Source organism: Onychostoma macrolepis, chromosome 10, assembly GCF_012432095.1.
Source record: "Onychostoma macrolepis isolate SWU-2019 chromosome 10, ASM1243209v1, whole genome shotgun sequence".
Classification (NCBI taxonomy): Eukaryota; Metazoa; Chordata; class Actinopteri; order Cypriniformes; family Cyprinidae; genus Onychostoma; species Onychostoma macrolepis.
The window spans coordinates 3,584,484-3,611,075 of NC_081164.1; the positions used below are offsets into that span (position 1 = coordinate 3,584,484).

Sequence of the window (26,592 nt, forward strand, 5' to 3'; positions counted from 1 at the left end):
AATAAGCCATATTGCAAATTTGATTATATGTCAATATGCACTGTTAAGTATTTTAACTTGAAAGCCATAATCAATATAAACTGTCCTTGTATGCAGTGTGAATGTTCTGTAGTGTGAATATTCTTCAAAACGTATTCAGAGAGTATGCATTGAATAATATTTAGTAGATAAGGATAAGGCCTTTTTATCACTTTATTTATCTATTTTCTTTTAATCCTTTTTAGAGCTTGACAGCCTTGGGTCATTTTATATGTATATTTTTGTCAAATGGAAAAGAGCAGCATGAACATTCTGCTAAACGTCTTTTGTGTTTTATGAAGGGAAGTAAGTCATATGTGTGTTTTAAATGACCTCGTGGCAAGTAAATCATAACAAAATTTTCTATTTTGCATGAATTATTCTTCGTATTTTTCATATCAGCTGACAATTTCACAATCATTTGTGGCATGTAATATCATAGAAGTATAGAAACCGAATTAGTGATTGATTTATTTCAATGCACTGTTCGTAAACGGCTTGCTGCTTCAGTAGGATGGTAATTTTATAGTGATTGACTACATTTTCCTGTGCCTTCAGTATGAGAATTTAATAGGATTTTTTATGGGCTCATTTGTAAGCCGTTCTACCTGTGATTTCACCCACTGCTGCAGACTGCAGTGCAGAGATGTCGTTCTGAAAGCGGTACGTCGGCTCTTCTTGAGAGTCAGGAAATGACAGCTTCATCCAGAAAGTCTTCTCACCCCGTCTGTGGGCCCCGCTGGCGAAAGAAGCCCAGCTTCACACACACAAGTGAAAATGACACAGCCTGAGCCATCCACACTCACTGCTGTGCGAGAAGCCGCCCGGGTTGTGTTTAATTCAGCATTTCCTCCTGCACACCACCATTCTGCAGTCACTTCACAATCTTGTTAGTCGACGCAGAGTTTCACAGTTGCAGGTTTTTCACAGGTCAGACATGTCTAACATGTCCCTGGTTTGATTCGTATTATTTTTAGATGGCAGTTGTGTGTGGGATAAGCGTTTCTGATGTGATTATATGGGTGAACATTGATCTGAGCAGACTGAAGTGTGGTATGTAGGTTGTTCTTGAGCAAACTAGGTCTGCATTGACACTAAAGAAATGCAAGGTCTTTGGAGGTTATTTTGGAGTTGCAGTCAAATGCAAATCAAGCATATGTTTTGCCTCATTCAAACACACTGAGAAGCTATCGCTGTTTACATACCCGTACATGTTTCAATGACTTTTGTTATATATTTTTTTTCAATAACATCACCAGGATATTTGTTGTTATTATTATTATTATTAGTATTGTTGTTGTTGTTGTTATTTAACATAATATTTTATACATTTGCTTTATTAGATTAAAATATAATATGTATTTATTTATTTAACATAATATTTGTATACATTTGTTTTATTTTATTAAATTACAATATTTATTTATTTAGTTAGTTATTCATTTATTTAGTTATTTATTTACTTTCAGGTTTATTAACTTGCTTTATGACTCAACCCATTACCAAAATTAGATTTTTAACATTACTTTTAACCATTTATATGGCTAATTTTAATGCAATATGCAGAATTATGAAATTATGAATTATAAAACATGACATTTACAAAAGTGCTGATTCAGAGAATGCATCGAACAAACACAGGGTCAAAAACTGTTTAAACATTTGTTTTAATATCAAGCGACAAATTAATTTGTGCCAATGCCAATCCAAAATAGATAGATGGATAGATGGATAGATAGATGGATAGATAGATAGATAGATAGATAGATAGATAGATAGATAGATAGATAGATGGAAGATATTTTCTCTTCCCTTTGAAAAGCTGATAAGGCTTTGTTCACTTTGCATAATTATATATTGTAAAATTAGCTGCATGTTATTATTTGTATTTAGCACAGTTTTATTTTATTTATCTCTCTCTCTCTCTCTCTCTCTCTCTCTCTCTTCCTGCTGTTCTTGATCAGAATAGTTTTTTTTGTGGTGGCGACCCACCATTTGAGAATAACTGAATTAGATAAAATGACAGAAATGTTGCAATTATGCATAATTATGTCAATTTTTTTGTCCCTATTATATTCCCTTTCAATACCTGCAGCACCTGCACACAATTCCTTTATTCCTTTTACAAGCAGCACTCCACAGTTTCTGAATGCTAATCGCTGCTTTTGAATATGTTTTTGGGGTATTTTATCAAAATGAACAATGAAAACCTGAATCAAAAGCTGTTAAATCATCAAAATATTGGTGAAACATTGACATTTTAGCTTTTACTGGCTAAACACTGTAGATGTCAACATGCATGATCCTTATCCTGCGTTTCATTCTAGTCAGATATGGGATATTCATCAGAAGATGACATATAAACAAACGGCAATGCTGGCATTTGTTTCAGAGGAAATCATTTACCGTGTTTTCCACGCCTTTATCTGCAAACATCTGCTAAACAGGTTTTACTGTCATGTAAATGTGGGAACTTTGACTTATTAATTGATGCTATTTGCTTAAACAGTCAACTAAACTGCAGTGTAGTGTGATTTCAAACACCTGTTTTTGAGATTTTCATAATTTGACGTTTCTAAACTGTAAGTCTAAGATCATACGATGTTCCCTTGTTGTCATATTCAGAAAGAAGCAGTCAATTCTGGATATCTGAGTTTGATGGAATGCAAAATGAACCCTCAGACTGATTATTTTATGATCTATAATTTGGTGGATTATGGCAGGGCTTCGTTTGAACCAGTTTGCACCAAAAATGGAGAGAATCTAATTGATTTTTCTCATTTTTGTGCAGTAAATAGTGTAGCATTACATCCCATCTAAGCGCTTTTCATATCTCACAATGAATGACAAAACCCAACAATGGCATTTCTGATGCGTTTTCAGGCCTGCCTATAGCGGGCATCAGCTAGAGATGACATGCTGTGAGTATTAGCAGGCGTCCAACTCGATGTCATTGACATAATGGAATTTAGATAGCAGATTTGCTATGCCATAAATCAGCTTCAGTCCGGCCCGCTATTCAAACACAGCATTGAGGAAAAATACACAAGTTTGGCCTCCACAATAGCCGAGCACAAAGACCAACACTAGCAGCCGCCAATCACATGTTTGCTTATTGTGATTTGAATGTATTGGTTTATAGTGGCGTTTACTCACAGGACGTTAAACACAGGAAAAGGATGTTTATTGGAGGCGCTCAATAGCCATCTGGGGTACCATTGTTACGCTTTACTTCACTGTCTCTTTCTGTTTTAAAATGCATTCTTGGAAAAGCAAGTTTATGTTTTCTGACTGGTTTTTGAATGACATACTGATGTTAGCATAGATTTCAGCTAGAGATGGAAATCTTAAGGAATTTAGTGATTCTGGCTCAGATTCCAATTAGTCAAAATAGTCAATAACTGTTCTGATCAATTCAGTTTTTAACTAAAATATGTTCTAATAAATTTTTGGTAATGTTCCTCAGTAAGTAATAAAAAAAAAAAAAAAAAAAGTTTTATTTATTTATTTATTTCCTGAATGTTCTCTAAACATTCAAAAGGCCCTTTTTTAATGATTTAAAAGTTTTTTTTTTTTTTTTTTTTAGCTATACAAATGTTAAGGGAACATTATATTTGATAATTTTACAAACATTGCAAGAACATTAGTTTTGAATGTTCTCTCAATGTTCTTAAACGTCCAACATTTCAAAACGTTAAGAAGAAAATCATTCCATGAATGTCGTTTTTTCTTTTTTTTTTTTGAGAACTGTATTAAAGACTAGATAACTTTGAAGAAACATTCTATTAAAGTTACTTAAGAACGTTTGTTCATAACTTTGAAAGAATCTTGCCAGAAAATTGTGAGAACATTTCCTTTTCAACTCTGATTCTTGAGGATTTTTGACTGAAAATAGCTAGGTTATAATATGAATTAATTCACAGAGGTGGAAAGTAACGAATCACATTTACTCGTGTTACTGTAATTGAGTAGCTTTTTGTGTACTTCTACTTTTTAAAGTAATTTTTAAAATCTGTAATTCTACTTTTACTCAAGCATATTTAGTTTAAAGTATTTTACTTCGCTACATTTTAAACAATGGTTAAAATGAAGCTTTGACAGTTTAGCAAAAGGATTTGCACAAATTATCCAAAAAGACAGTGGCGCAGGGTGTGCGATATATATCGTCTGCGATGATATTGTAATTGTTGTTTTAATGATGTGCGATTCGACATTATCAGTATTTTGCAAAAAAAACCCAAACAAACAAAACACTCCTACAGAGTGCCGTGAAGTCTTAGACTAGTGCGCGTGCGCATTTAGAGTGCGTTCTTTCACTGCGTGATTCAGTCTAAATGTTAAAATGCATTTAGGATGATCACAAAATTGAAGATATAGGGGCAGAAAATGTATATATTTATATTTCATATAGTAAAATATCACACAAAGAGTTTTTTTTTTCTCCAAAATTTGCATGATTACATATAGATATGTTTTTTACAACAGTTCAATAAACAAGAAGTTAATTAAGAGACTTGCACTTTAGACACCATGTTGCCTGTTTTGCTCTATTTCAACAACATAAATAATTCCAAACACAGCCACCATAGCACAGTTTTGCATCTCTGAGCAATGAGGTGTTTCGTTCCTGAATGAATCAACCGTTTAAATTATTTAGTTCAATCACAATGACTCACTTATTAACAGTGACTTGCTGACACCTACTGGCGGTTTTAATTTCTCATTTAAAGTATCTTGTTTTTTTGTTTTGTTTTTATAATTTCAAATATGAGTATTCAGCATTTTATGTCTTATATATCAAAACATTATTTCTGCAGGTTATATGCATTCATGTCCTGCATTAAACAGTGTGTACATCTATGCCACTTCAGATGAAGCATCTGTATTTCCTCTGCACTGCAAAGATTAATTTTGTTGATACTGATTTAATTTGCCTGGTAACAGCCCAAATGTCTTATTATTTTAAATAACTGAATCCTTTAATTAAAAACAACTAGTTTGAGATTTATAGGCTTATCCCAGGGGTGTCAAACTCAGTTCCTGGAGGGCTGCAGCCCTGCAGAGTTTAGTTCCAACCCTGCTCCAACACACATACCATGTCGTTTTCAAATAAGCCTTAATGATTATATTAACTGGATCAGATGTGTTTAATTAGGGTTATATCGAAACTGTGCAGGGCTGTGGCCCTCCAGGAACTGAGTTTGACACCCTTGGCCTATCCCATTTTTGCGTCTCTCCCACTGTTAAAATATAAATAAGTAATTTTTAATTTTTAAATGAGCTACTTTTTACTTTTAACTTTTACTTGATTAGATTTTTAGTCTGGTACTTTTACTTGTACTTAAGTAAAATTTCATTAATGTAATGGTACTTTTCATACTCTTTCCGCCTCTGTTCATTCATTCATCAGTTAGTTTTCAGTGGCTGCACTGTATTTTGTTATTAAAAGTCGCCTAATGAAAAAAAAGTATAATATATTAATAAAATAATAGGAAAAAAATATACTTAAAGAGAACTTTCCTGACTATATTTCTTATCACATTTAAGTACACTTTTAAAAAGTCCACTTCGTTATGTCAAATTGAAGGGTTTATTTTAAAGTAAATTTTAAATTGTTGATTTGTTATACTTTACAATTATTTTGACATTTTGATTAATATACTAAAGCTAACATGCTATAATATGTTATTGAATCAAATTTTTATTATATTATTTTATTCAAAGTTACTATATTTAAATGCATGGCAAATGTATAATTACAAATATATTTAAACACATAACATATAAGTTTCAATAGAAATGACATTAAAGTATATTTTAGTTTACCTTGCATGTTTGTCAATAAATTCAGCAGTTACATTTTAAGCATATTTCAACAGACGTAGAAATATGCACACACACACACACACACACACATATATATAGATATAGATAGATAGATAGATAGATATATAGATAGATAGATAGATAGATAGATAGATAGATAGATAGATAGATAGATAGATAGATAGATAGATAGATAGATAGATAGATATATTTTCCTCTAATACACATTGGACACAATTAACGGTACCCTTTTATTCAATACTTTTTTAACCTTCATTTGCCAGTTTAACAGCTCTAGCTTTTCTCCTATAATGCCTGATGAGGTTAGAGAACACCTGACAAGAGATCAGAGACCATTCCTTCATCCAGAATCACTCCAGACCCTTTAGATTCCCAGCTCCATGTTGGTGCTTCTTCTCTTCAGTTCACTCATTTTCTACAGGGTTCATGTCAGAGGACTGGAATGGCCAGCAGAAGCTTAGTTTTGTGCTCAGTGACCCATTTTTGTGTTGTTTTTGAGGTTTGTGTTTGGATTATTGTACGGTTGGAAAATCCAAACATGGCCCATTATAAGATTTCTAACAGAGTCAGTGACTTATTGATTTTTTTATCTGTTGGTATTTGATAGAATCCATGATGCCATGTGACTAAACAAGATGTCCAGGACCTCCAGCAGAAATATAGGCCCACAACATCAAAAATACAGCAGTATATTTCATTGTACACATGGGGTACTTTAAACCCATCTGGAGTGTTTGCTGCTAAAAAGCTACATTTTCAGTTTCATCTGACCATAGAAGCCAGTCCCATTTGAAGTTCCAGTCGTGTCTGATAACTGAATATGCTGGAGATTGTTTTTTAGTGAAAGCATTTTCTTTTCTTGATTTTTTTCTTGAAACCCTCCCAAACAACATGTGGTGATGTGGGTGCTGTTTGATAATTTTTTTAAGGTTTTCAGCTATTTTCTGCAATTGTCCAGCTGTGGTCCTTGGAGAGTCTTTGGCCTCTCAAACTCTCCTCCTCACCGTGCATTAGGACGATATAGACACACGTCCTCTTCCAGGCAGATTTGTAACATTTTCTTAATTGGAACTTCTTAATTATTGCCCTGATGGTGGAAATGGGAATTTTCACTGCTCTAGCTCTTTTCTTAAAGCCACTTTCTAATTTGTGAAGCTCAATTATCTTTTGCTGCACATCAGAAATATATTATTTGTTTTTTTCTCATTGTGATGGATGATTAATTTGGAATTTGTTTTCCCTCCTATTTATATTTATGTGGAACAGGAAGCCATGGCTGGATAATTTCATGTTCATAATCACCCTGGAGTGCTCAAAATGTGAATATGAATGGGAATGTATTTCAGATATATTTTACTCATAAGAATTTCTAGGGGTACCAGTAATTGTGTCCAACATGTATTTGAGAAACGAAAAAAAAAAAAAAAACATTTATTGCATAATTATATTTCCCCCCATTTTAAATGATTATTCTCCAACAAAAGCTTAGCTTTTTGTGATTTTTTTAAAAACAAAAGATCAAAAGGATTAACAATGCACATTTATTTTCACAGCCTTCTTTGATCATACTTACCAAGGGTACCAACAATTCTGACCATGTGTGTGTGTGTGTATATATATATATATATATATATATATATATATATATACACACACACTTTCTTCTGTTGAATTTCTTGTACATTGGTTTTGCAATAGAATCAGTTGTCTTATCGTCCTATCGTCAGCCTGTGAGATTGCGATACACAATATTGTCGTGCTAATTAATTTCATTATTTACTTTGTTTCATTGCCGGAAAGTGAATCAAGTCCAGCGTAGGGCTAAAAGCAGCTTAATGTTTTTAATATGACTGAATTTGTATTTAACATGAAAACAATTTAATAGAAACATTGTAAGTTACTAATTAGAATGCTTACATTCCCTCAGTTATTCAAACAGCAGCTACAGAAAACAAGCAAAGAACATATACATTACCAAAGAACGTAATCACTGACTTCAGTCTAGCGCAAGTTTATCCACAATAAAAAAACACTCCCATTATAATCAGTGAAGCTATCTACACTGTATGATGAATAAATCTCTTATACTTACATCACACGTACATCTGCACTTTGTTGAGATAATTTGCCAGAGAGCTGAATTCAGTCAGCGAGCACGTGCAATAAACAACAAAACTCCGCTGTTTCAGCGATGACTCATCGGAAAGCCTCTGATTGGTCTTTGCTTTCATAAACTCAACGGAATTGTGCATGATTGGTTATAATGTGCAACATGGAAAAATAAATATAATGAAACAAATAAGCCCTAAAATTAATTATATAGCATTACTAGCCTGATAATAATAATAATAATAATCGTCGTCGTCTTGCTATCATCAGTGGCATCAGCCACAGGCTCTAACTGTTGTCGATGCACTATACTATCGTCTATTGCCACAACCCTAAAGTACATACAATTAAGCAACAGACTATTCTATTCTAACATGTAACTCAATATGCCCTTTATTAAATGCATGTCAAATACTCACTTCTTGTTCTAATTAGCATCAAATCTATTTGTCAGGGCATTTATAAACTACTTTCATCATAATGTTCTCCAGCCAATTAGTTTCCGTTAACCTACTCTGCCTCTTATAGCGAGCATCATGGTTTGTTTTAATTATTGGACATATCTGCTATCAACGCTTGTTTGAAACACTTTTTTACTCTGGTAAATATAAAAGCTTATTAATCAACAGATCTTGTCTCAGAATGTCTCTCTATTAAAGGCGCACATATTGAGATCCTTGCAGCTCGTTAATTGCCAGGCCCACCACTGTTTGCTGCATATTAATTACCTATTAGCCTTGTGCACAGCACATTATGACTTTGGCTAGACTCCCTCCAGAGTGAGCAGTGATCATCCCTGAATCATCAATGAGACGCTGCAGTCGAGCATGTCCAAATCACATCACATTCAAGTCAAGGCCAAAGTGCACCAGAGTGATTTCCGCATTTCATAGCCAACGTTTTGCTTGAAGGGATTGTGAGATAATATTTAGCGTCTGTCGTTGTTTGGTGGGTTGTTGCTTGGGTTAGATGTGGTGTGATGTTGTTTTGAAATATGCGGAAGTATGTAAGTAAGTCAGTAAGTGGATGGATGGATGTGCATTAGATTAAATGTGCCTGCTGCACTTATTTTTTTCAGTCAACTGTGTCTCATTGGGGCAACCATTGTTATATATGTAGTTACTATGTAGTTACATATAAAATGTTATTGTTACTTAAAATTAATATATATATATATATATATATATATATATATATATATAACTATGTTATTATTAGTATTGTTATTATTATTATTATACCATATAGTGTGGTTTTTAAAAGTACAGCTTGTTAAAGCTTAAAACCTATTTTATTTCAGCTAGCTGCCAAGGTAAAATTTCTCATTTTCATTACTAGAATAACTAAAACTGAAATGCTGATAATCATAATAATAATAATAACAATAACAACAATATCACCATCATCATCATCAACAACAACAACAACAACAATAATAATAATAATAAAACTATATTAAAAAATATAAATCTTGTCCAATATATTCAATGATATCAGTGATATTAAAATAACAACAATCTATTCCACAGAAACATATTTACTCTATATATCATCAAATATGTTTTAATTTATTGTTATTGTGCCATATTCAGTGTTTAGAGTATTTATTTATTTGTCTGTCTGTTTATGTATGTATGTATTAATGTATGTATGTATGTATGCATGCATGCATGGATGGATGGATGTATTTATTTATTGTTGAATGAATGAATGAATGAATGAACATGGTGGAAGTTTTGTTTTGCTGCTGGTTTACATAGAGCAGTCAATTGAACACATTAAATTAATAATTATTTTATATTTTTTAGAAAATAAATAAATACATACATACATAAAAAGTAAGTAACTTTTTCCATTACAAATACTGATACAGTGTTAACATAATATGCTTAATTTGATTCAAATGTTTAATTGATCGACGGCTGTATTTTAAATGCAAATTTGAACAAAGTTCTCAGACATAAAACAAAAATTGCTCACGGTTCTGCTGTCATTGTCAGCTCAGTTAATAAGTGAACGAATGACAACAATGAAGTCATTTTTCTCGTTTCACAGGCAAAACACAGATTTGCTGTGACATCTTCGGCTCTCTTGTGTTGGAGAGACACAGAGGTGATGATTGAGTTACCACCCAGCTGAAGAGCGATAAGAGCGTGCGCGCGCATGTGTGTGTGTGTGTGTGTGTGTGTGTGTGTCAGCATTTAAAGAGCCTGGTGACAGTGATGAATCGAGCTTGTGAGCAGGTCTCACAAAAGACTGAGCCATTGAGAGGTGATAAACAGAGCGGCTGGCTATCAGACGTGCGTGTGTGTGGGTCTGGGTCATATCAAGAGAGCTCATCATAAAACAGACTCTCAATGGCCATTCAGTACAGCATGGCAGAAATTATATCACAATCAGAATTTGGGTTTTTGCTGCCTCTTTCAAGGCTGGTAAAACTTATACATTTAGAAAATACAAACTTATACAATTTATTTTATTTTATTTTTTTACAAAAAATGCCAAGGCTCTGACTGCAATCATAGAGAAAAGCAGAAAAACACACCCATTAAAAAGTGATAACATTATCTAAGCCTTACAATACGTTTCTCATATCTAATGCTAAAATGGCGATGCTCATATAATGCCTGTCTATGACCCAGTTTCATTCTTTTAATTCTGATGTTATATAATCGACCGTATAATGTTTCTGTTGTCCCGAGTTTCATCTGGGAATGTTTTAATTTCTGCTTTGTTATTTTCTCACCGCTGTTAACAGGCTTGTCAAAAAATAAATAAATCAAATCAATAAAGCCATGGTGAACTAAAAGAATTCTATTCAGTTTACAAATCAATACAAAGACATCCAAATGCTTTCAGTGCTAGACATCTACAGTATGCTAAATCAATAAGTACAATCAAATCAGCCAAAAAAAATGCCACTTGGTCTTGTGATGAAAGATTTCAGCATTGTGTTTCCTAGTCTAATGTTGCATGACAAGAGATTCGGTGACTGACTTAAAAAAAAAAAAAAAAAAAATAAAAAAGCACAGTAAGGTTTGCAAAGGGAAAAGGTCTTTGGAAAATAAATAAATACATAAAATAAGACTTCCAAATCCATCCTTTTGGAGCTATTGGATTATAGCTTCAAGCACTTTTGTAAACATAATGCATTTTTTTTTTCTCTAATCTTCAAGGAGGCATCTGCACGGTTCATGAAACAATTTCATGAAAAATGCATTTTTAGATATTTTTAAATATCCGTTCTACACTGGTATGAGTCGGGCATGTCAGAACAAATATATACTTGTCTTGTGACTTCATTATGCAGATAAACTGTTGAATAATCTTGTCGCCTGGGCTGTTCATTTAATAAAGACACGTGTATCCGAATCGAATGATCACCAGCTCTGTGTGTAATGCAATCAAAGGTTCCTACAAGCTCCATTAGTGCAGCCCAGCACCAATGCTTTATTTAATCAAAACTCGTCTGGTTTCCATTAACATGGGCTTTTAGATCATAATGCCGCATGTCGTTTACGAAGATTATGCTATTTGGAGTTGAGTGAAGAGTGGAAAAATGTATTTTGTGATCTGTATCTGTCAGCTTGTCATCGCATCTAAATGGATCATGGTCAGATGACAGAATGTCTAAACGAAGGCCTTTTCGCACTGAACCTACAAGCTGAATGCTGGTCTAAACTCTATCTATCCATCCATCCATCCATCCATCTATCTGTGTGTGTGTTTACATCAAATATATTTTAATTTTTGAATGCAATCAATTCAAATCAATCCATTTCGTTAATCAAATATACAGTAGTATTGCATTTTTTTTTGCAAATTATTTTAATGAAATGAAAGTTCAAACTAACAGCATTTATTTGAAATTATTTTATAACAATGTCTTGACTGTCAGAAAAAAATAATCAAAAATAAAATAAAATAAAAATATGTAAAGTTGTGTATGCTTTTTTTCTCCACAATGCTCAGTGACCAAGTGCCACTCATACAGTATATTCAATTCAGTTCAATTCAGATTTATTTGCATAATGCTTTTCAATACATATTGTTTCATACAAATGTCATATATTTTTTTAATGACATATAATCTCACTAAAACTCATGCTGTTGGAAAACTGTAGCCGCTCTGTGTTTGCCCTTTCATGGACATTTAGATAATAATAAGACTGTGAGCTTTAGAATGTTTTAGTGTTTTCCAGCAGGACGCAGGTTAATGCTAATTGCAAGGTCACTTAGAGTTGTGTGTAATTTAGAGTCGATTCCTGTTAGCACCGCTCTAAAACAACAGGAGGCCAAGTCTGACAGGAGAATTTAAAGCGACAGTTACCTAAAAATGAAAATTCTCTCGTTTTCTCAACCTACAAACCTGCATATGTTTCTTCTGTGAAACACAATTTTTCACCATATTAACTTAAAACAAGCAATCCATTTAGCACATGTAAGGATGGTCTGGTCCAAACACTGCCAATGGGGCAAAGATGATCTATTCACGGCCTCAGACAGGCGGCTGCAGCTGAGCAAATCTCGTCTGGAGGCCACGGCACTGCCACTCTGAAAAAAGATGGATATGCTGCTCATGCAGAAGAGAAAGTCATAAGAGAATTTTACCCTGCTTTAGTTCACATGATCTGGCAACAGATGAAGAGAGAATTGAGCACAGGAATAATTATAATGAAAACTATAACTATAAAGTTATAAAAATCAATCTAATTCCTGAGAATAGGCAAGTCCACATCACAACTATAAAAATAACAATGCAGAGGAACTTAATGGTTCACTTTCAGGATTATTATATATATATATATATATTTTTTTTTTTTACAGCTTATGAACAATAAAAAAACTGACAACTGATTAGAATACACTCGACTTTAGACTTTTAAACAGGATGTTACTGTTTGTTGTGGACACTAATATAGTTATTGTTATAGTTATCTTTATAGGAATCACTGTTGGTGTGAACGGGCCATATAGTGGTTGTCAAATATATACAGTATGTGTGTATATATATATATGTGTGATACATTAGTGTATATTAGTGATACACACCAGAATGGAGCCAGGTGGTGACGTCAACCCAAAAAGAAAAGAGGCACAGTTGGTTATTAATTTTTTTCATCGAAAAACTTTGAAGATAAACACTCTTTGGAATGAAGTGATAAATCATTTTACAATAAGATGGAATGCGTATTAAAAAGTAAATAGGCTTACTTTTGATTTCATGTTGACTTTTAAGGCGAAGTAGCAAAACTACAACTGTTTTGTTACACTAAAGTGGACTTCAGGGAAATTAATAAAATACTACAGAAGTGCTGAATATGACCCATTAATAATACTTAAATGCTGAATGATATTATATATCATATTATTCTGCATTAGCTGCCTCTTTCAGCTTGGCTTGTTCTCGCCGTGGCTCAGAGTTGGGTTGAATTCACAGCGCACCTCTGCTGTCTGCCTCTTAATGCACACCAGGGAGGCTTTAATTAATGTCTTTGTGTGCACTTTGGACTGCCGAGGCCATTGATAATCTATCTCTCTCTCTCTTCATGACAATACATTATCTAAATGTATTTTGCGCTGACAGGGTGTCTGCTGTGCATAAGCACCTGTCCTGAATGGAGAAGCATTGCAAAAACCAAATATACTGAATCCATTTGTCCCACTTGTGGGTGTAACACTGTAAATTGTGGTTTCCATGCTTTCTGGGAATGTTGCTGTGTAAGAGGCTGGATGAGTGTGGTGTTTGATGAGTGAATGGGTGAAGATTTATACATAAAATTGTTTTAAAGGAACAGTTTACCTAAAAATTGCAACTTATGCTATTGTTTACTTACCCTTATGCTATTCAGAACCCATTTGGATTAGTTTAGCAAAATGCTCAGACTGCTCTTTCACTGAAGAAAAGAATAAAAAGAAAGAAGAAAGTTCCTAAAATGACAAAATGACAGTCTCACTCACTCACATGCTTAATTAATGAACATACTAAAAATGAAGTAATTGCCTTCCACCATACAGTAACTCTCAAATCCTTTTTGACTGATGCCAAACCTGTTATAATACATTTTTATTTGCCATTTGCAAATAAGATTCCACAGATGAATCTCAGTGAGCAAGACTTTCGGCAATATTGAATTAAACTTTATTTTATTTCATTTCATTTGCTTGATAGCCCCAGTCCCAATGCACTTTCATTGCATGGAAAAGAGCAGCATGAGCATTCTGCTATTCACCATCTCTATTCACTAATATAAATGTTTGGGTCAGTTTTAATTAAATTAATACTTTGTCCAGGAAAGATGCATTGAATTGAGTAAAAGTTGCAGTAAAGACATTCATAATGTTACAAAGATTACTCGCATGTTACACTGAGTTTGAATGAATGATGCTGAAAATTCAGCTTTACATAACAGGAAAAAATTACATTTTCATATAATGATAAAAAAAATAAAAATAAAAATAAAAATAAAAATCTAAAATAAAATAAAAAATCTAACCAACGCCAAACTTTTGAACAGTTCTGTACGCACACATTTCCTTTCTACCCGTTTGCCTTGCACATCAATGAGATTAACATTTAAAATAAACAGATGCTAATTATTAATAATTCAGTAACATTATACAAAGGAAATGTTTCCCATAATTTATAAATCCAGTAAAAGACTCATTTTGGGTCGATAGCCAAGAACAGAAAGTAGGCTATTCATTAAACCCTGTGTGTTCAAAGCATCAGCTCTCTATTGAAATAAGCACCTGCTCTTAATGAAGTTGTTGCATGTTTGACTTTAATGACTAAATTTTCTCATCAGCTCTGAACAAACAGTACAAAGGCACTGATCGATGGCATTAGTAATGTAATCACCTCCCTATTGTGCTTGATATCTCTGCAGTGTGCAAGCCAGGCTTTTACCGATCAGCTCTTCAGACCAAAAGCTGCAGTAAATGTCCTCCCAGAAGTTTCACCAAAGTGGAGGCCTCCACCTCCTGTCAGTGTGAGCAGGGATACTACCGGACCGAATCGGACCCTGCCAACATGGCCTGCACAAGTAAGAGCTGCTTCCATTAAAGGGATAGTTCACCCAGAAATTAAAATGTGCTGTCATTTTCCTCACTTTCAGGCCATCCAAGATTATTTTTTTTTTTAAATAGAGCAATTTTTTTAGCTGAAACTGTGGTCCTTGGTAATTCATAAAATGCAAGGCAACCAGCACTTGGAGAGTCAAAAACACAAAATTAATACCTGTGGCTCCTGAGGATATATTGAGATCTTATGACGCGAAACAATCGGTCCATGCAAGAAACTGAACATTATTTACAACTTTATTACCTGTAATCCAGAGCCTCAGGCAAATGGTGCGGAATGATGCCCGGTTCACAAACTAATAATTTGAACCAAATTCTTTTGAACCGGTTCTTTTTGGTGAACTAGATGAACCAGTTCACCAAATCGGACTGAACCGTCTAAAACAGTTCAGCACAGATCTACAAGTTACTGAATCAAAATTAACTGTCAGATGCCTGACAGTTACCCCGACTCGAAATGAGCCAAAATACCAGTGTATATGTAAGGGATAATCAACAGCTAGCTGTGCATTAAACGATTTGAATGCACGACGTGGAGGCGAAGAACCACCCGACGCGCAGCAGTTCCCTCCGCAAAGTGCATTCAAATAATTTAATGCACAGCTAGCCGTTGATTATCCCGCTTATGCCATGGTCATTTGCCAGCATTCACATATTAAATATGTTAATAATATTTGTGCTGCAATATTTGACCGGAAACGATAAAAATGACGGTTATTTTCATCTGTATCACTATTCAACTGTAACTGTATGTTACTATGGTTACCAATGTTTATAGGAAGCGCATTAATATAGAAAGTGATTAAACTGACCCAGAACTACCTGTGCAGTTAAACTAATTTAATCAACACCTGCCAGCCAATCAGAATCGAGTATTCAGACAGACCATGGCATAAGATACTATGATGATACTACTATCAGCTAATTCAGTGATCCAGTTCCTCCAACAGTCACTGCACTGAGGAAACAGTTAAACTGATGAGCTATGTCCATGTTTCATATCATTAATGGGTGATTTATGTCATTGCGTGATTATGTAAACGAACGGGTGAATCAGTTATTCGAACCAGTAATTGAAACAAACTGTCCGAAAGAACCAGTTTGCGGAAAATAATTGGATTACCCCATTGCCTGATGTTGTAAATAAAGTTCAGTTTCTTGCACAGACCGATCGTTTTGCTTCATAAGACCTCAATATATAGTCAGGAGCAACGGGTATTAATTTTGTATTCCTTGATAAGCTTTTTTGGAAATGCTGGTAGCCATTAACTTGCATTTTATGAACCACCAAAGACCATGGTTTCAACTAAAAATCATCTTTGCTCTACTTAAAAAAAACAAAACAAAACAAAAAAACATCTTGGATGGCCTGGGATGAGAAAATTAACAGCAAATTTTCATTTTTGGCTGAACTGTCTCTTTAAGTGTACTGTTATACCATATTTTTTGGTATAATATTTATAATTTGGTCGTGATACTTTATTATCTTGCAGAGCCACCTTCGGCCCCACGTAACGCTATTTCCAACGTGAACGAGACCAGTGTCTTCTTGGAGTGGAGCGCTCCGGAGGAGACAGGCGGGCGGAAGGATGTTCGATACAACATCGTGTGCAGTAAGATCAGCACGGACTCAGGCCAGTACGAGCCGTGTGGAAGTCATGTGCGATATCTGCCTCAGCGGACGGGACTGAAGAACACCTCCGTCATGGTCATGGATCTCTTGGCTCACACCAACTACACCTTTGAGGTGGAGGCTGTGAACGGGGTGTCGGAGTTAACCGTCCCTTTGAGGCAGTACGTCTCGCTCAATGTCACCACCAACCAGGCCGGTGAGTAGATTCGTCCCTCTGGAATTGAAAAAAATTTTAAATGCTTTCAAATACATTTTTAATCCTTATCTTTTAATAATCGTTTTACACTTATTTTATAGTACGCTTATTTTGATGTGTTGACTAATAAACTATAGCACATGTAAAGTACTTGATTATAATAATTTATATATTTTATAATATAATATAAAAAAATCCATTTTGATTGGACAAAGATGCAGCTTCATCATAATAAATGTGTAATTACAAATATATTTAAATAAAGACATACAAGTTTAAATATAAATTATGTTATATAATTACATTGTATTCTTATTTAAGTATATTGTAGTTTATCATAAATGTTTGTCAGTACATTTAACAGTACACGCTAACCACGTTTTTGTAGAATGGAAAAAGGTTATTTGGATGCCGATAAAGAACCATTATTTTTGCAGAAATAGTTGAGATATTAAACAATATTGAAAGTGGTTTATCTTTTCTACAGCATGATAATATTGGTTAATGTTATTTTTCCCCACTCACATGGCCTTGTTCATATTATTAGAAAAGAAAAATCATTTCAGAGATGGTGGAAGTAATTAGATTTTAGAAAAGCTCATGAAAACAAACATTTTAATTTAGAATAATGTGCATAATAATGCTACAATTAAATAGGGAAAATTCTAATAAAGTGAAATTGTATTACATGTTGGCTTTAAAACAGTAAAAAAAAAAAAAAAAACCTCTGACCAGTCAATTCATGGAATTAATTTTTGTGGTCGACATGCGACGTCTTTGTCACATAAATAAGAGGGGGTAAACTGGCCCTAAACCCTTTTCAATACAGTGGCACCTTTTTCTGACTGCTATTGACTTTTCATTAAGCTAATGATGACCCTAATGGACACTGAAGCGTAATCTGCTTTATCTGAAAGAGGGTCTGTAATTGCTGGGGATTGGCCAGAGACGGGGGGTAGGGACTCATCTGTGTGTGTGTGTGTGAGAGTGTGTGTGTGAGTGAGTGAGTGAGTGAGTGAGTGAGTGTGTGTGTGTATGTGTGCGTGTGTGTGTGTGTGTGTATGTGTGTGAGTGTGTTGTGTGGATCGTGGCAGTGTTAGTGTTGATAAGGCCTCTTTGAAATGAAGGGTTTTGCGTGAGGTGAGTGTAGGTTGCAGTGAATGCTGAGCGCTCTGCCGGCGCGGTCAGGATAATCCGTTTGGTCGATGTGTCGAGTAGCGGTCATGTTTTATGTGAACTGGATGGCTGGAGGCTAAGCGAGAGGTTTGGCTGGAGTTCTGAGACCAGATGTGCTCACAAAGGTGCTTGACTGTCTGAAGGTGATGGGCTATTGAAATATTGAGGGGGAATACAGGCTTCCTCTGTGTCGACTGACTGAAAATCACTTTTCCATTATCTTGCTTTTGTCTTCCCTCGTTTGAAGCACAACTCCGTTTGAGGATCTTTTGTAGGCCAGTATTCAAAGCAAACACATTCTGGGGCATTCCTACAATGCAGTACATTGTGTTCATGGCTTAATATATTGGTTAAAATATTACACTGGCAACTTTTATGGAAGATGGAAATCATATTAGATAGTTTTCCTTATAACAGTATCATTAATGTTGTGTTGTTATTGTTAAAACTAAAATTATTAAAAATGATTTTGGTAACTGAAATCCAGCTGAAATTTAATTTTATTTCAGCTTTATTTCAAATACCAAGAGCATTTTTGGTAACACTTTTATTTTAAGGTGCCCTTGTTACACGTTACATGTACTTACTATTATAATAACAATAATTTATGCATAATTACATGCAAGTAACCCTAAGTCAAACCCTAATCCTAACCCAAACCATATAGTAAGTACATGTAGTCAATTAATATTACTCAGTACTTATATGTATAATTCACTGTAACAAGGACACCTTAAAGTAAATTATAACCCATTTTTATATAAATCATTTTAGATGAAAAATATACTTATTTTTACTTTATTTTAGATGAAAAACTTAAATGAGATGTAGATATGTGGCCTTGGCAACTAACTGAAATAAGTTTAAATTGACATACCAAAATTATTTATTCTACTACTACTACTACTACTAATACTAAATATATAAATAAAATAAATATAAAATAGAAATATGAAATAAAAAAAATGACAAGAACACATACAATGACTTCAACTAAGATTAAAACTAAAAATATAACAAAATCTTATTTAAAATATTACTAAATACTATAGTAGTATATAAATCATACTAAATTACCACTGAATTAAACTTGAATGGGTTGATTCAAAAGCTGTAAATTTATTAAGTAGCATTCTATTTATTTATTTATTTACTTGCTTGCTTGTTTGTTTTGTAATTAATTGTTTGTAATTAATTGTCTCTGGTAAAACTGTTTTTACTTGATTTAGATTTGGGCAGGAATTACATATTTTTTGAGGGAAAACAAACATCACTAAGTATTAGAAGTGCATTTGATGGATTCTGAGACTTTTCATGATATTTGATTTGTATCTCTATAATAATATAATCTATAATAATATTTAATCTAATGTTTTATATAATTACATACCAAAGATTGGTATGATAATAACATAGTAATAACATTGTAATCATATTGTTACAATCACCTGTATGATTCAATCATTTTTTATTTTTTTGGCCAATGTGTTTAATAATCATTTTTACATAAATACCTTCTTAAATTACGACACAAACATACATTTTATTATTTTATTAAGTTATAGAGATAACGGTTCTGGATTACAGAAATCTATCAAATGAAATGCTACTGGCTGTGTAGCACTGGTCAATCCGTTTCTTATTGTCATTATTGAATGTTGCGACAATCAAAGCAATGCTAAACAGCATGAAAACTTCAACCTGCTAGTGACCTATAAATCAATATTGGAATATGGCAGAGTTGCTCCAGCTTACAGACACACAGTGCTGCAACGCAATAAGAGGCGCAGGTGCCGTCAGGCTAAGAACATTTATTTTCACTTTGCGTAATCCATTATCCTAAACTCTCAGGCCTTTTTTTGCAACCTTTACACACAGCCGCTGCATTCTAATTTAGGGAGAAATATTTAACATAATATTTGTGCCTATTTCCGTGCCGATGCGTCTCTGTCACAAAAGCGCAGCAGATGCGGTTATGAGGCGTACAGAAACAGTCTTAGGGTGCTAATTTATTTCACTGGGCCTGTGAGGCTACAGTATTTTCCCCCTGAAGAGACGACTTCAACATCTGCTCAGCTCATTAAGTTACTCTCAAATCAACAGAGGAATTATGCTCTTTAAAACACTATTAATTATGACAAGCAAAATGATCATTTTTTGCAGCACAAGGCGAGCCGCCACGCATAGTCAACAAAGCTTGTGTGCGGAATGCTAGCTTGCTAATGCGCATCTTTACAAAGACGTCGATGACATAAATTCTGTTTTTGCTTCACAAGTGCTGGGATTTTTAGAACCGGGAGCAGATTGTACAGGTTGATCAAATGCGCGCTAATTTCTAGCGTTTTCAAGCGGGATTTCAAAACAAACTGAATAGTTTGCAGGTGCGAGTGATTAGCGCGTAGCATTGGCGTGCCTCTCAAGTGCTTTCCCTTATAAATGTCTACAGACGCATGAGTGGAGGCATTTGTGGAGCTCTTTTTGACTAATTATTTTGTGAGCTTTGACTATTTTCTCATTGACAGCTGAGTGCATGACGTGTCGGTCTGAAAAGAGTTGTGACACTAAGTATTCTCAAAGCCTCTCAGCAAAGCTCTTCTGGCATGCGGCTGTGAGCACTTGTGCTTGACTAAACTCAGCACTTCCGGCACTGGATTGTTTGAATCTCTGCAGATGGTGACCTGATCGATTTTAGAGAGTAACTAACTAAAAGTACAGACGCAACTAACTTTCAATTGTGTGACAGTCATTTTTAAAACTGTAGCTTTTCAATGACATGTTTATGTTACCAATCAATTGTCACTTTTTTTTTTTTTTTGGGCACATACAGCTTTACAGCTAAGCGAGCTAATATCAAAATATGCTTGCTAAAATCACAACATAATTTTTTTCACAGTACCATTTTTTGACAACAGTGTTTTGGGGGCCTAAAAATGCAAACTTTTGAAAACAAGTTTCAAAGTGCACATTTTTTTGAAAATGACACAGTTATTGTCAATGTGTAAACTATAGAAATGTGTAATCGTATTATGTGTATTTACCACTCTTTGAAGAAGAATGTTAATGTGCACTGGCATGAATGTGGATTGGCATGAATAAAACAGGATTTTTTTGTAATTTCTCTAGATCCGTGTGAGTGTTTTGGCAATGTTGTCATCTATACACAAACTTTTCAAAAATGTAAAGTAAAAACTTTTTTATGCTTTTACATTGTTGTTGTATAAACATACCGTTAGAAATTTCTGTTCATGCTAATAAATTGATTTGTTTGTCCAGATCATGCAAAGGAATCAATGCAAAATTTTATTCAGCGCTTGGGTAGCTTCAGTGTTGTTAGCTATGTTTTGTTCGTTGGATGTAGCTACATGTCTAATTATGCTTTTTAAGAGAATATCTGGACTGCAGTTTGACTACTTTAAATTATGAGTAACTTGTAACTACAAACTACAGTTTCAAAGTACAATGTAAAAATGTAGTTTTATAAATAAAATAATTAAAAAATATAAATACTATATCAAATAAATAAAGTAAATATTATTAAAGTATGTTTTTCAAGAAAATACCATTTCAGTTTTGTTACATTGAAATGTCTTTTCCAATTTGTTGTGTTACTTGTCTTAATTAATTGTAATTTATTTATTAGCAATTTCTATCGAAAATTGCTTCTACGTGAAATTTTTGGTTTTAAATTTGAAAGTTTAAAAATAAGAAATTAATAATTTTCTAATATAATAAATACGGCAAATTTGCATTAAATTTATAAAGACGTTTATAATGTTTGAAAGATTTCTATTTTTAAAAAAAATTAAATAAGTATAGTTTCCACAAAAATATGCAGCACGACTGTTTTCAACACTGAGGCTCAAATGCGTGCCTCTAAATACATTTCTGCAACACCATTGTTACGTACCTTACTGCACGTTTCGAGGCAGTTTCAAAATGAAACGTCCAGTGAGTGGTGATAAAATGCGAGTTCAATATGTGACCCTGGCACGTATTTGTTACATTGACATATGCACGAATTGCTGTGTTTGTATTACGTTGCTTCAGGTACGTATTGCGGTGGTTCATAATTCAAATATCCAAGGAGTGTCGCTAAAAGTTAATGCACTATCATGTTTGAAATATCCCCTACACCAAACTCAACCCTAAACCTACCCGATAGTAGGTTTGATGTCAGCAAATGCAAAAGTGATATAAAACACATTTATTGATGCAGCCATGCTATTTTAACTTCCTCATGCAGATTTGAGCTGTTTTGTTGAACTGTAGTTTCACAGTGTTCGTACTGGAGCGCTTCATCACTCAAGTGCAACACCGTATCGTGTGAGCTAACGAGCAAACCTTCTGAATTAGAAAGCTCATGCATATGAAGCTGTATATGTGACGAGACGTTCATAAGTATCAGTTTTCAAATCTCGCAGCATGTTAAAATTGTTTAGAATTCATAACATAATATTCCTCTAGTAACTGTGTGAAAATTAGGCTTTATTAATCGAAACTGTGGACCTGCAAATCATACTTTGTGTGAAAAGAAATAAAAGTTGTGTGAGTTTTACTGCCTCTAGTGTTCATTTGAACTTGATACTGCAGCGATTCGTATGTTTAAGTACGTTTTTTGAAGTTTTGCAGAAATGTAGGTAGAGACACGCATTTCCAATGAGCCAACTGTGGTTGCCGGAATTGTACCGTAAAAATATGCGGTAGCAACATTTTAGGTTATACTGATATAACTGATATAACATTGATATACCAACCTATTGAAGTACTGAAATCTGTTTTGTACCTTTGAAATACACTGATAACCACCAAATGCAGGTGGTGATGAGAAAGTCACATGATGAACCATAGCCCATCACAAGCAGCTTTTAAATAATAACATATATAGAAGGTGCACAGTGTCATTCACACAAACACTAAACACCATCATGGTGAGACTCATTAAACTGAAATATGCAATAAACATTAATTTAACAACATTAGATGTAACATACAACTCTAATAAACATAACTGATGAGAAAAAACTAAGAAGAAACAAAATTTGAAATGCAACGCAGGGAATTCTGGGAGCGTCAATTTACGTTTTTTCCCTGTAAATTTTACATTCTTTTTCACTTCTAAAAACGGTATTTCAGAGTAAAATTGTCTGAAATGTCTATTACAGTTTTTCACCGTATATATTAGGGGAACTTACTGTTAACCATTTAATAGGTTTTTACTGTAGCATTTTCACAGTTTTTTACCGTTAAAATCACGGTCATTTTTTACAGTGTGGAGTAATGATGCTGAAAATTAACAGAAATAAAAGTATTTTACAATATATTAAAATAGAAAACTGCTATTTTAAATTGCAATACTATTTCACAATATTACCATTTTACTGTAATTTTGATCAAATAAACGCAGCCTTGCTGAACAATATTTCAAAAACCCAGACTTTTGAATGGACTATGATAGTACTAGTTAAGAAAATATGTTGGCGTTGTCTTAGAATCTGTCTAGCCAGATGCTATGCATCAGGACAGATACGTTTGGCAAACAGTTAAGATTGTGTTTGGTAGCTCATAGTTCTCAGGCCAGGCCCCTGGCTGGCACAGGCATCTGTTGGCAGGAGTTATATCTCAGGCCTAGATTTGGCCAATGGGCCGCTCGACTCTGCCAGGGGTTTTTCATCTTGCTTCTCGGCAGGGCTCCCCAAACAACACTTGTTTACAAACACACAGCCTGTCGAGATCCTGGTGCTGGCAGTCATTCGGGGCCGGAGCGGAGGAGATGACCTTTCTTACCCAGATGAAAACCACGGCCCGGCATGCTAACTTCAATTAAATCACATGCAAATATTTGCTTGGAAGATTCCGCCTACACAAAACCCAATACTGCCTGCAGTCAATGTTGTACAGCCAGGAAGTGATGCAGCTTTTTGATGCTTCTCACGCTAAGCTGGATTCTTGTTGACAGCTGCGATTAACTAAGCTAAAGCGGCTCGGGTTGTGTGAAAAAAAAGACAAAAATAGTTCGCTACATGAGTTCGGTGTGGAAGTAGTGACATTTCATGCTGTTTCTTCGGTTGGCGCAGATACTGTATCAAGCCCTTCCGAGTTAGAAGATTCTCACACAAGATGAATGCAACACTTCCCATTTGGAGGCATTAATCAGAGTGTGATCATCACACTTCCTCTGACACGCTTCCCAGAGAAGGCTGCCATTCTATCTGTTAATGAACTGAGAGGCGGCACTTTGGCGGGACCTCTGCACTGTGAGCTGTCACTGGTGATGAGTCTGTCAAGGACTTTATTACCTTTGCATTTCATAGCTGACTGTGTTTTGTTTCGCAACTCAGAGTGTTTTGATTTACTGACTGTGGTCTTTTGGAAATGGGAAAGATCCAGTTCAAGCTGTAAAATAAACAGTATCTGGTTTTATCACGTTTATTAGACGGTCCACAATGTATTCCGCAAAGCATGCTACTGTAGATGAAATTTAACACTGAGCTAAAAATAGGACTGTGAAATTTCACACAGAGGAAGGTTTCGCTGCTATAGGTCTACACCAAATCTGCACACATTTGTACATTTTCTGTGTTGATTTTAGGGGAATATCTGTGGAATTAGATGCTAAATAGATTTTTGTATACGGTGAAATGAGGTTTACAATTACTTACAAATAAATCCAAAATAATTTGTATGTAAAAAAAAAAAAATATATATATATATATATATATACAGTATATATATATATATACATATACTGTATAATAGATCTAATGGAACATTTAATGTAATTTTTACAGTAAAATACAGTTGAATGGAACATTTTTGGAAGTGGAAAAGAAGTTGTGTAACCATAATGGTGTTTTGTTTTGTGTGTATGACTACTTGTGGCTACTTGTGATGAACTTTTATTCATCATGTGACTTTCTGTTTATCACCTGTGTTTTTAAGGTGGAATTCAATATTTTTATTTTTTAAAGAAAAATTTAACACTTCACAACAAACAACCTTAGTTAACCTCAGTTCAGTTCAAACAATTCAAACAAACCCAAAATACATGTTTAAGAGACAGTTCACACACACACATATCAAAATGCTGTCATCATTTATTCACTTTTTTTTTTTTTTCCAAACCTATATTAAATAATGTTTTCATCATATACTGTAAAGCAAATACTGCATGTCTATTTGTATTAAACGGCTTGCTTTTGGGTTGCTTTTATGATGTCTTTGTATATGTTTTGAAGCTTAAAAAGTTTGGTTGTTGACTTTTAATGGATGCACAAAAATATGTATTAAAATATATATTTATTCTAAATATTGCTTTGAATGATATGAGTGTGAGTAAATAGTGACATAATTTTCATTTGTGGGTGAGTTACCCTTTTAAACTTCAACAGAAAGATCCCATAGATTTACATTAAAAGAGAAACTCAAGACACATCTAAGGACCACATTATCATAGAAACTCAGTGGTTCTTCAAAATAAACAGAGACACATATAACATACAACGTGTGAATTACAGGCATTCAGATTCTGTGTAAAACATTCTGTGGGCAAAGATTTTGCGTGGGCCTACCTACATTTGTGCGTTTGGATATAAATTCTCACTCTCTGTCACACAGCATGACTGTTTTGTTTGATGGATCCCCTGCTGATGTTTTTGTTTCTTGCCATCACCAATATAGATCAAAATTCCCTGTGCTGACCTTAAGGATTATTGAGAATCAATAACTCAAAGGGCCGCGTCTCCCGCCTGACTGAAAGTCAAACATTTAACAGGCTGCCAGACCGTTTAAGTGGCCCATCTACCCTCCACAATACCTCTCTTCTCCTGCAGGCCTGAAGATCAGGTTGCCAAGTATACCGTTTCAGGCTTTTAAGATAGGAATGATTACAGTTTTGTCTGAGCAGAAAGGATACAGTTACTCTTTGTTTGGGAAAGAGAGGATGGGGGAAAAAGACTTTTCTTTGCTTTCCTATCATGGGCTTCTATTGAGCTATTGGATCTGCGCCTGAGGGATCGTCCGGAGAACTTAAACACGATTTATCTCATGGACACAGTCCGACACTTCTGTTGAGGAATATAAAGCCGGGTTTGATTTCAGCGTTCCACATATAGACAGATAGAGGCTTTTTTATGTGTGTTCTCATATTAGTGACACCAAACACAGCCGTATGGGAGGAAAACTTAGAAGCAGAAGAGAAAGAATTTGGAAAATCAACAATTGAATTTAAAGTGTTTGCTTTGCGATATGTTTTATGTGTTTATTCTACACAGGATGTGAGTTTTATGAGTTTTATGAGTTTTTTTTTTTCTTCTTAGAATTCCTACAGTGCAATATAGGAACAAGTAACAGTATAAAGTCTGTCTCAAATGTAGATAATGTAATATCCCAAATAATATTTGCACTTTAGCCACAAAGTATATATGAATCATTGCATAAGATGCAAAAAATGCATGATACCTCATTTTAGCAGTCAAAACATATATGAAAAAGTGTACAGAAGAATCAAATTTGTTCTTTTAGTTTGAACATT

General features: G+C 34.2%; 1 protein-coding gene across 4 annotated transcripts in view; it reads left to right on the top strand.

The window, feature by feature from the left end:
• Positions 1–26,592, top strand: part of LOC131548338 (ephrin type-A receptor 5) — an 88,032-nt gene that overhangs the window by 26,017 nt on the left and 35,423 nt on the right. For all 4 annotated transcript variants that reach the window (XM_058789579.1, XM_058789580.1, XM_058789582.1 and 1 more), the window contains exons 4-5: positions 14,865–15,020; positions 16,551–16,886. In XM_058789579.1, coding sequence (XP_058645562.1) covers positions 14,865–15,020; positions 16,551–16,886 — 492 coding nt within the window. The remainder of the gene's footprint in view (positions 1–14,864; positions 15,021–16,550; positions 16,887–26,592) is intronic.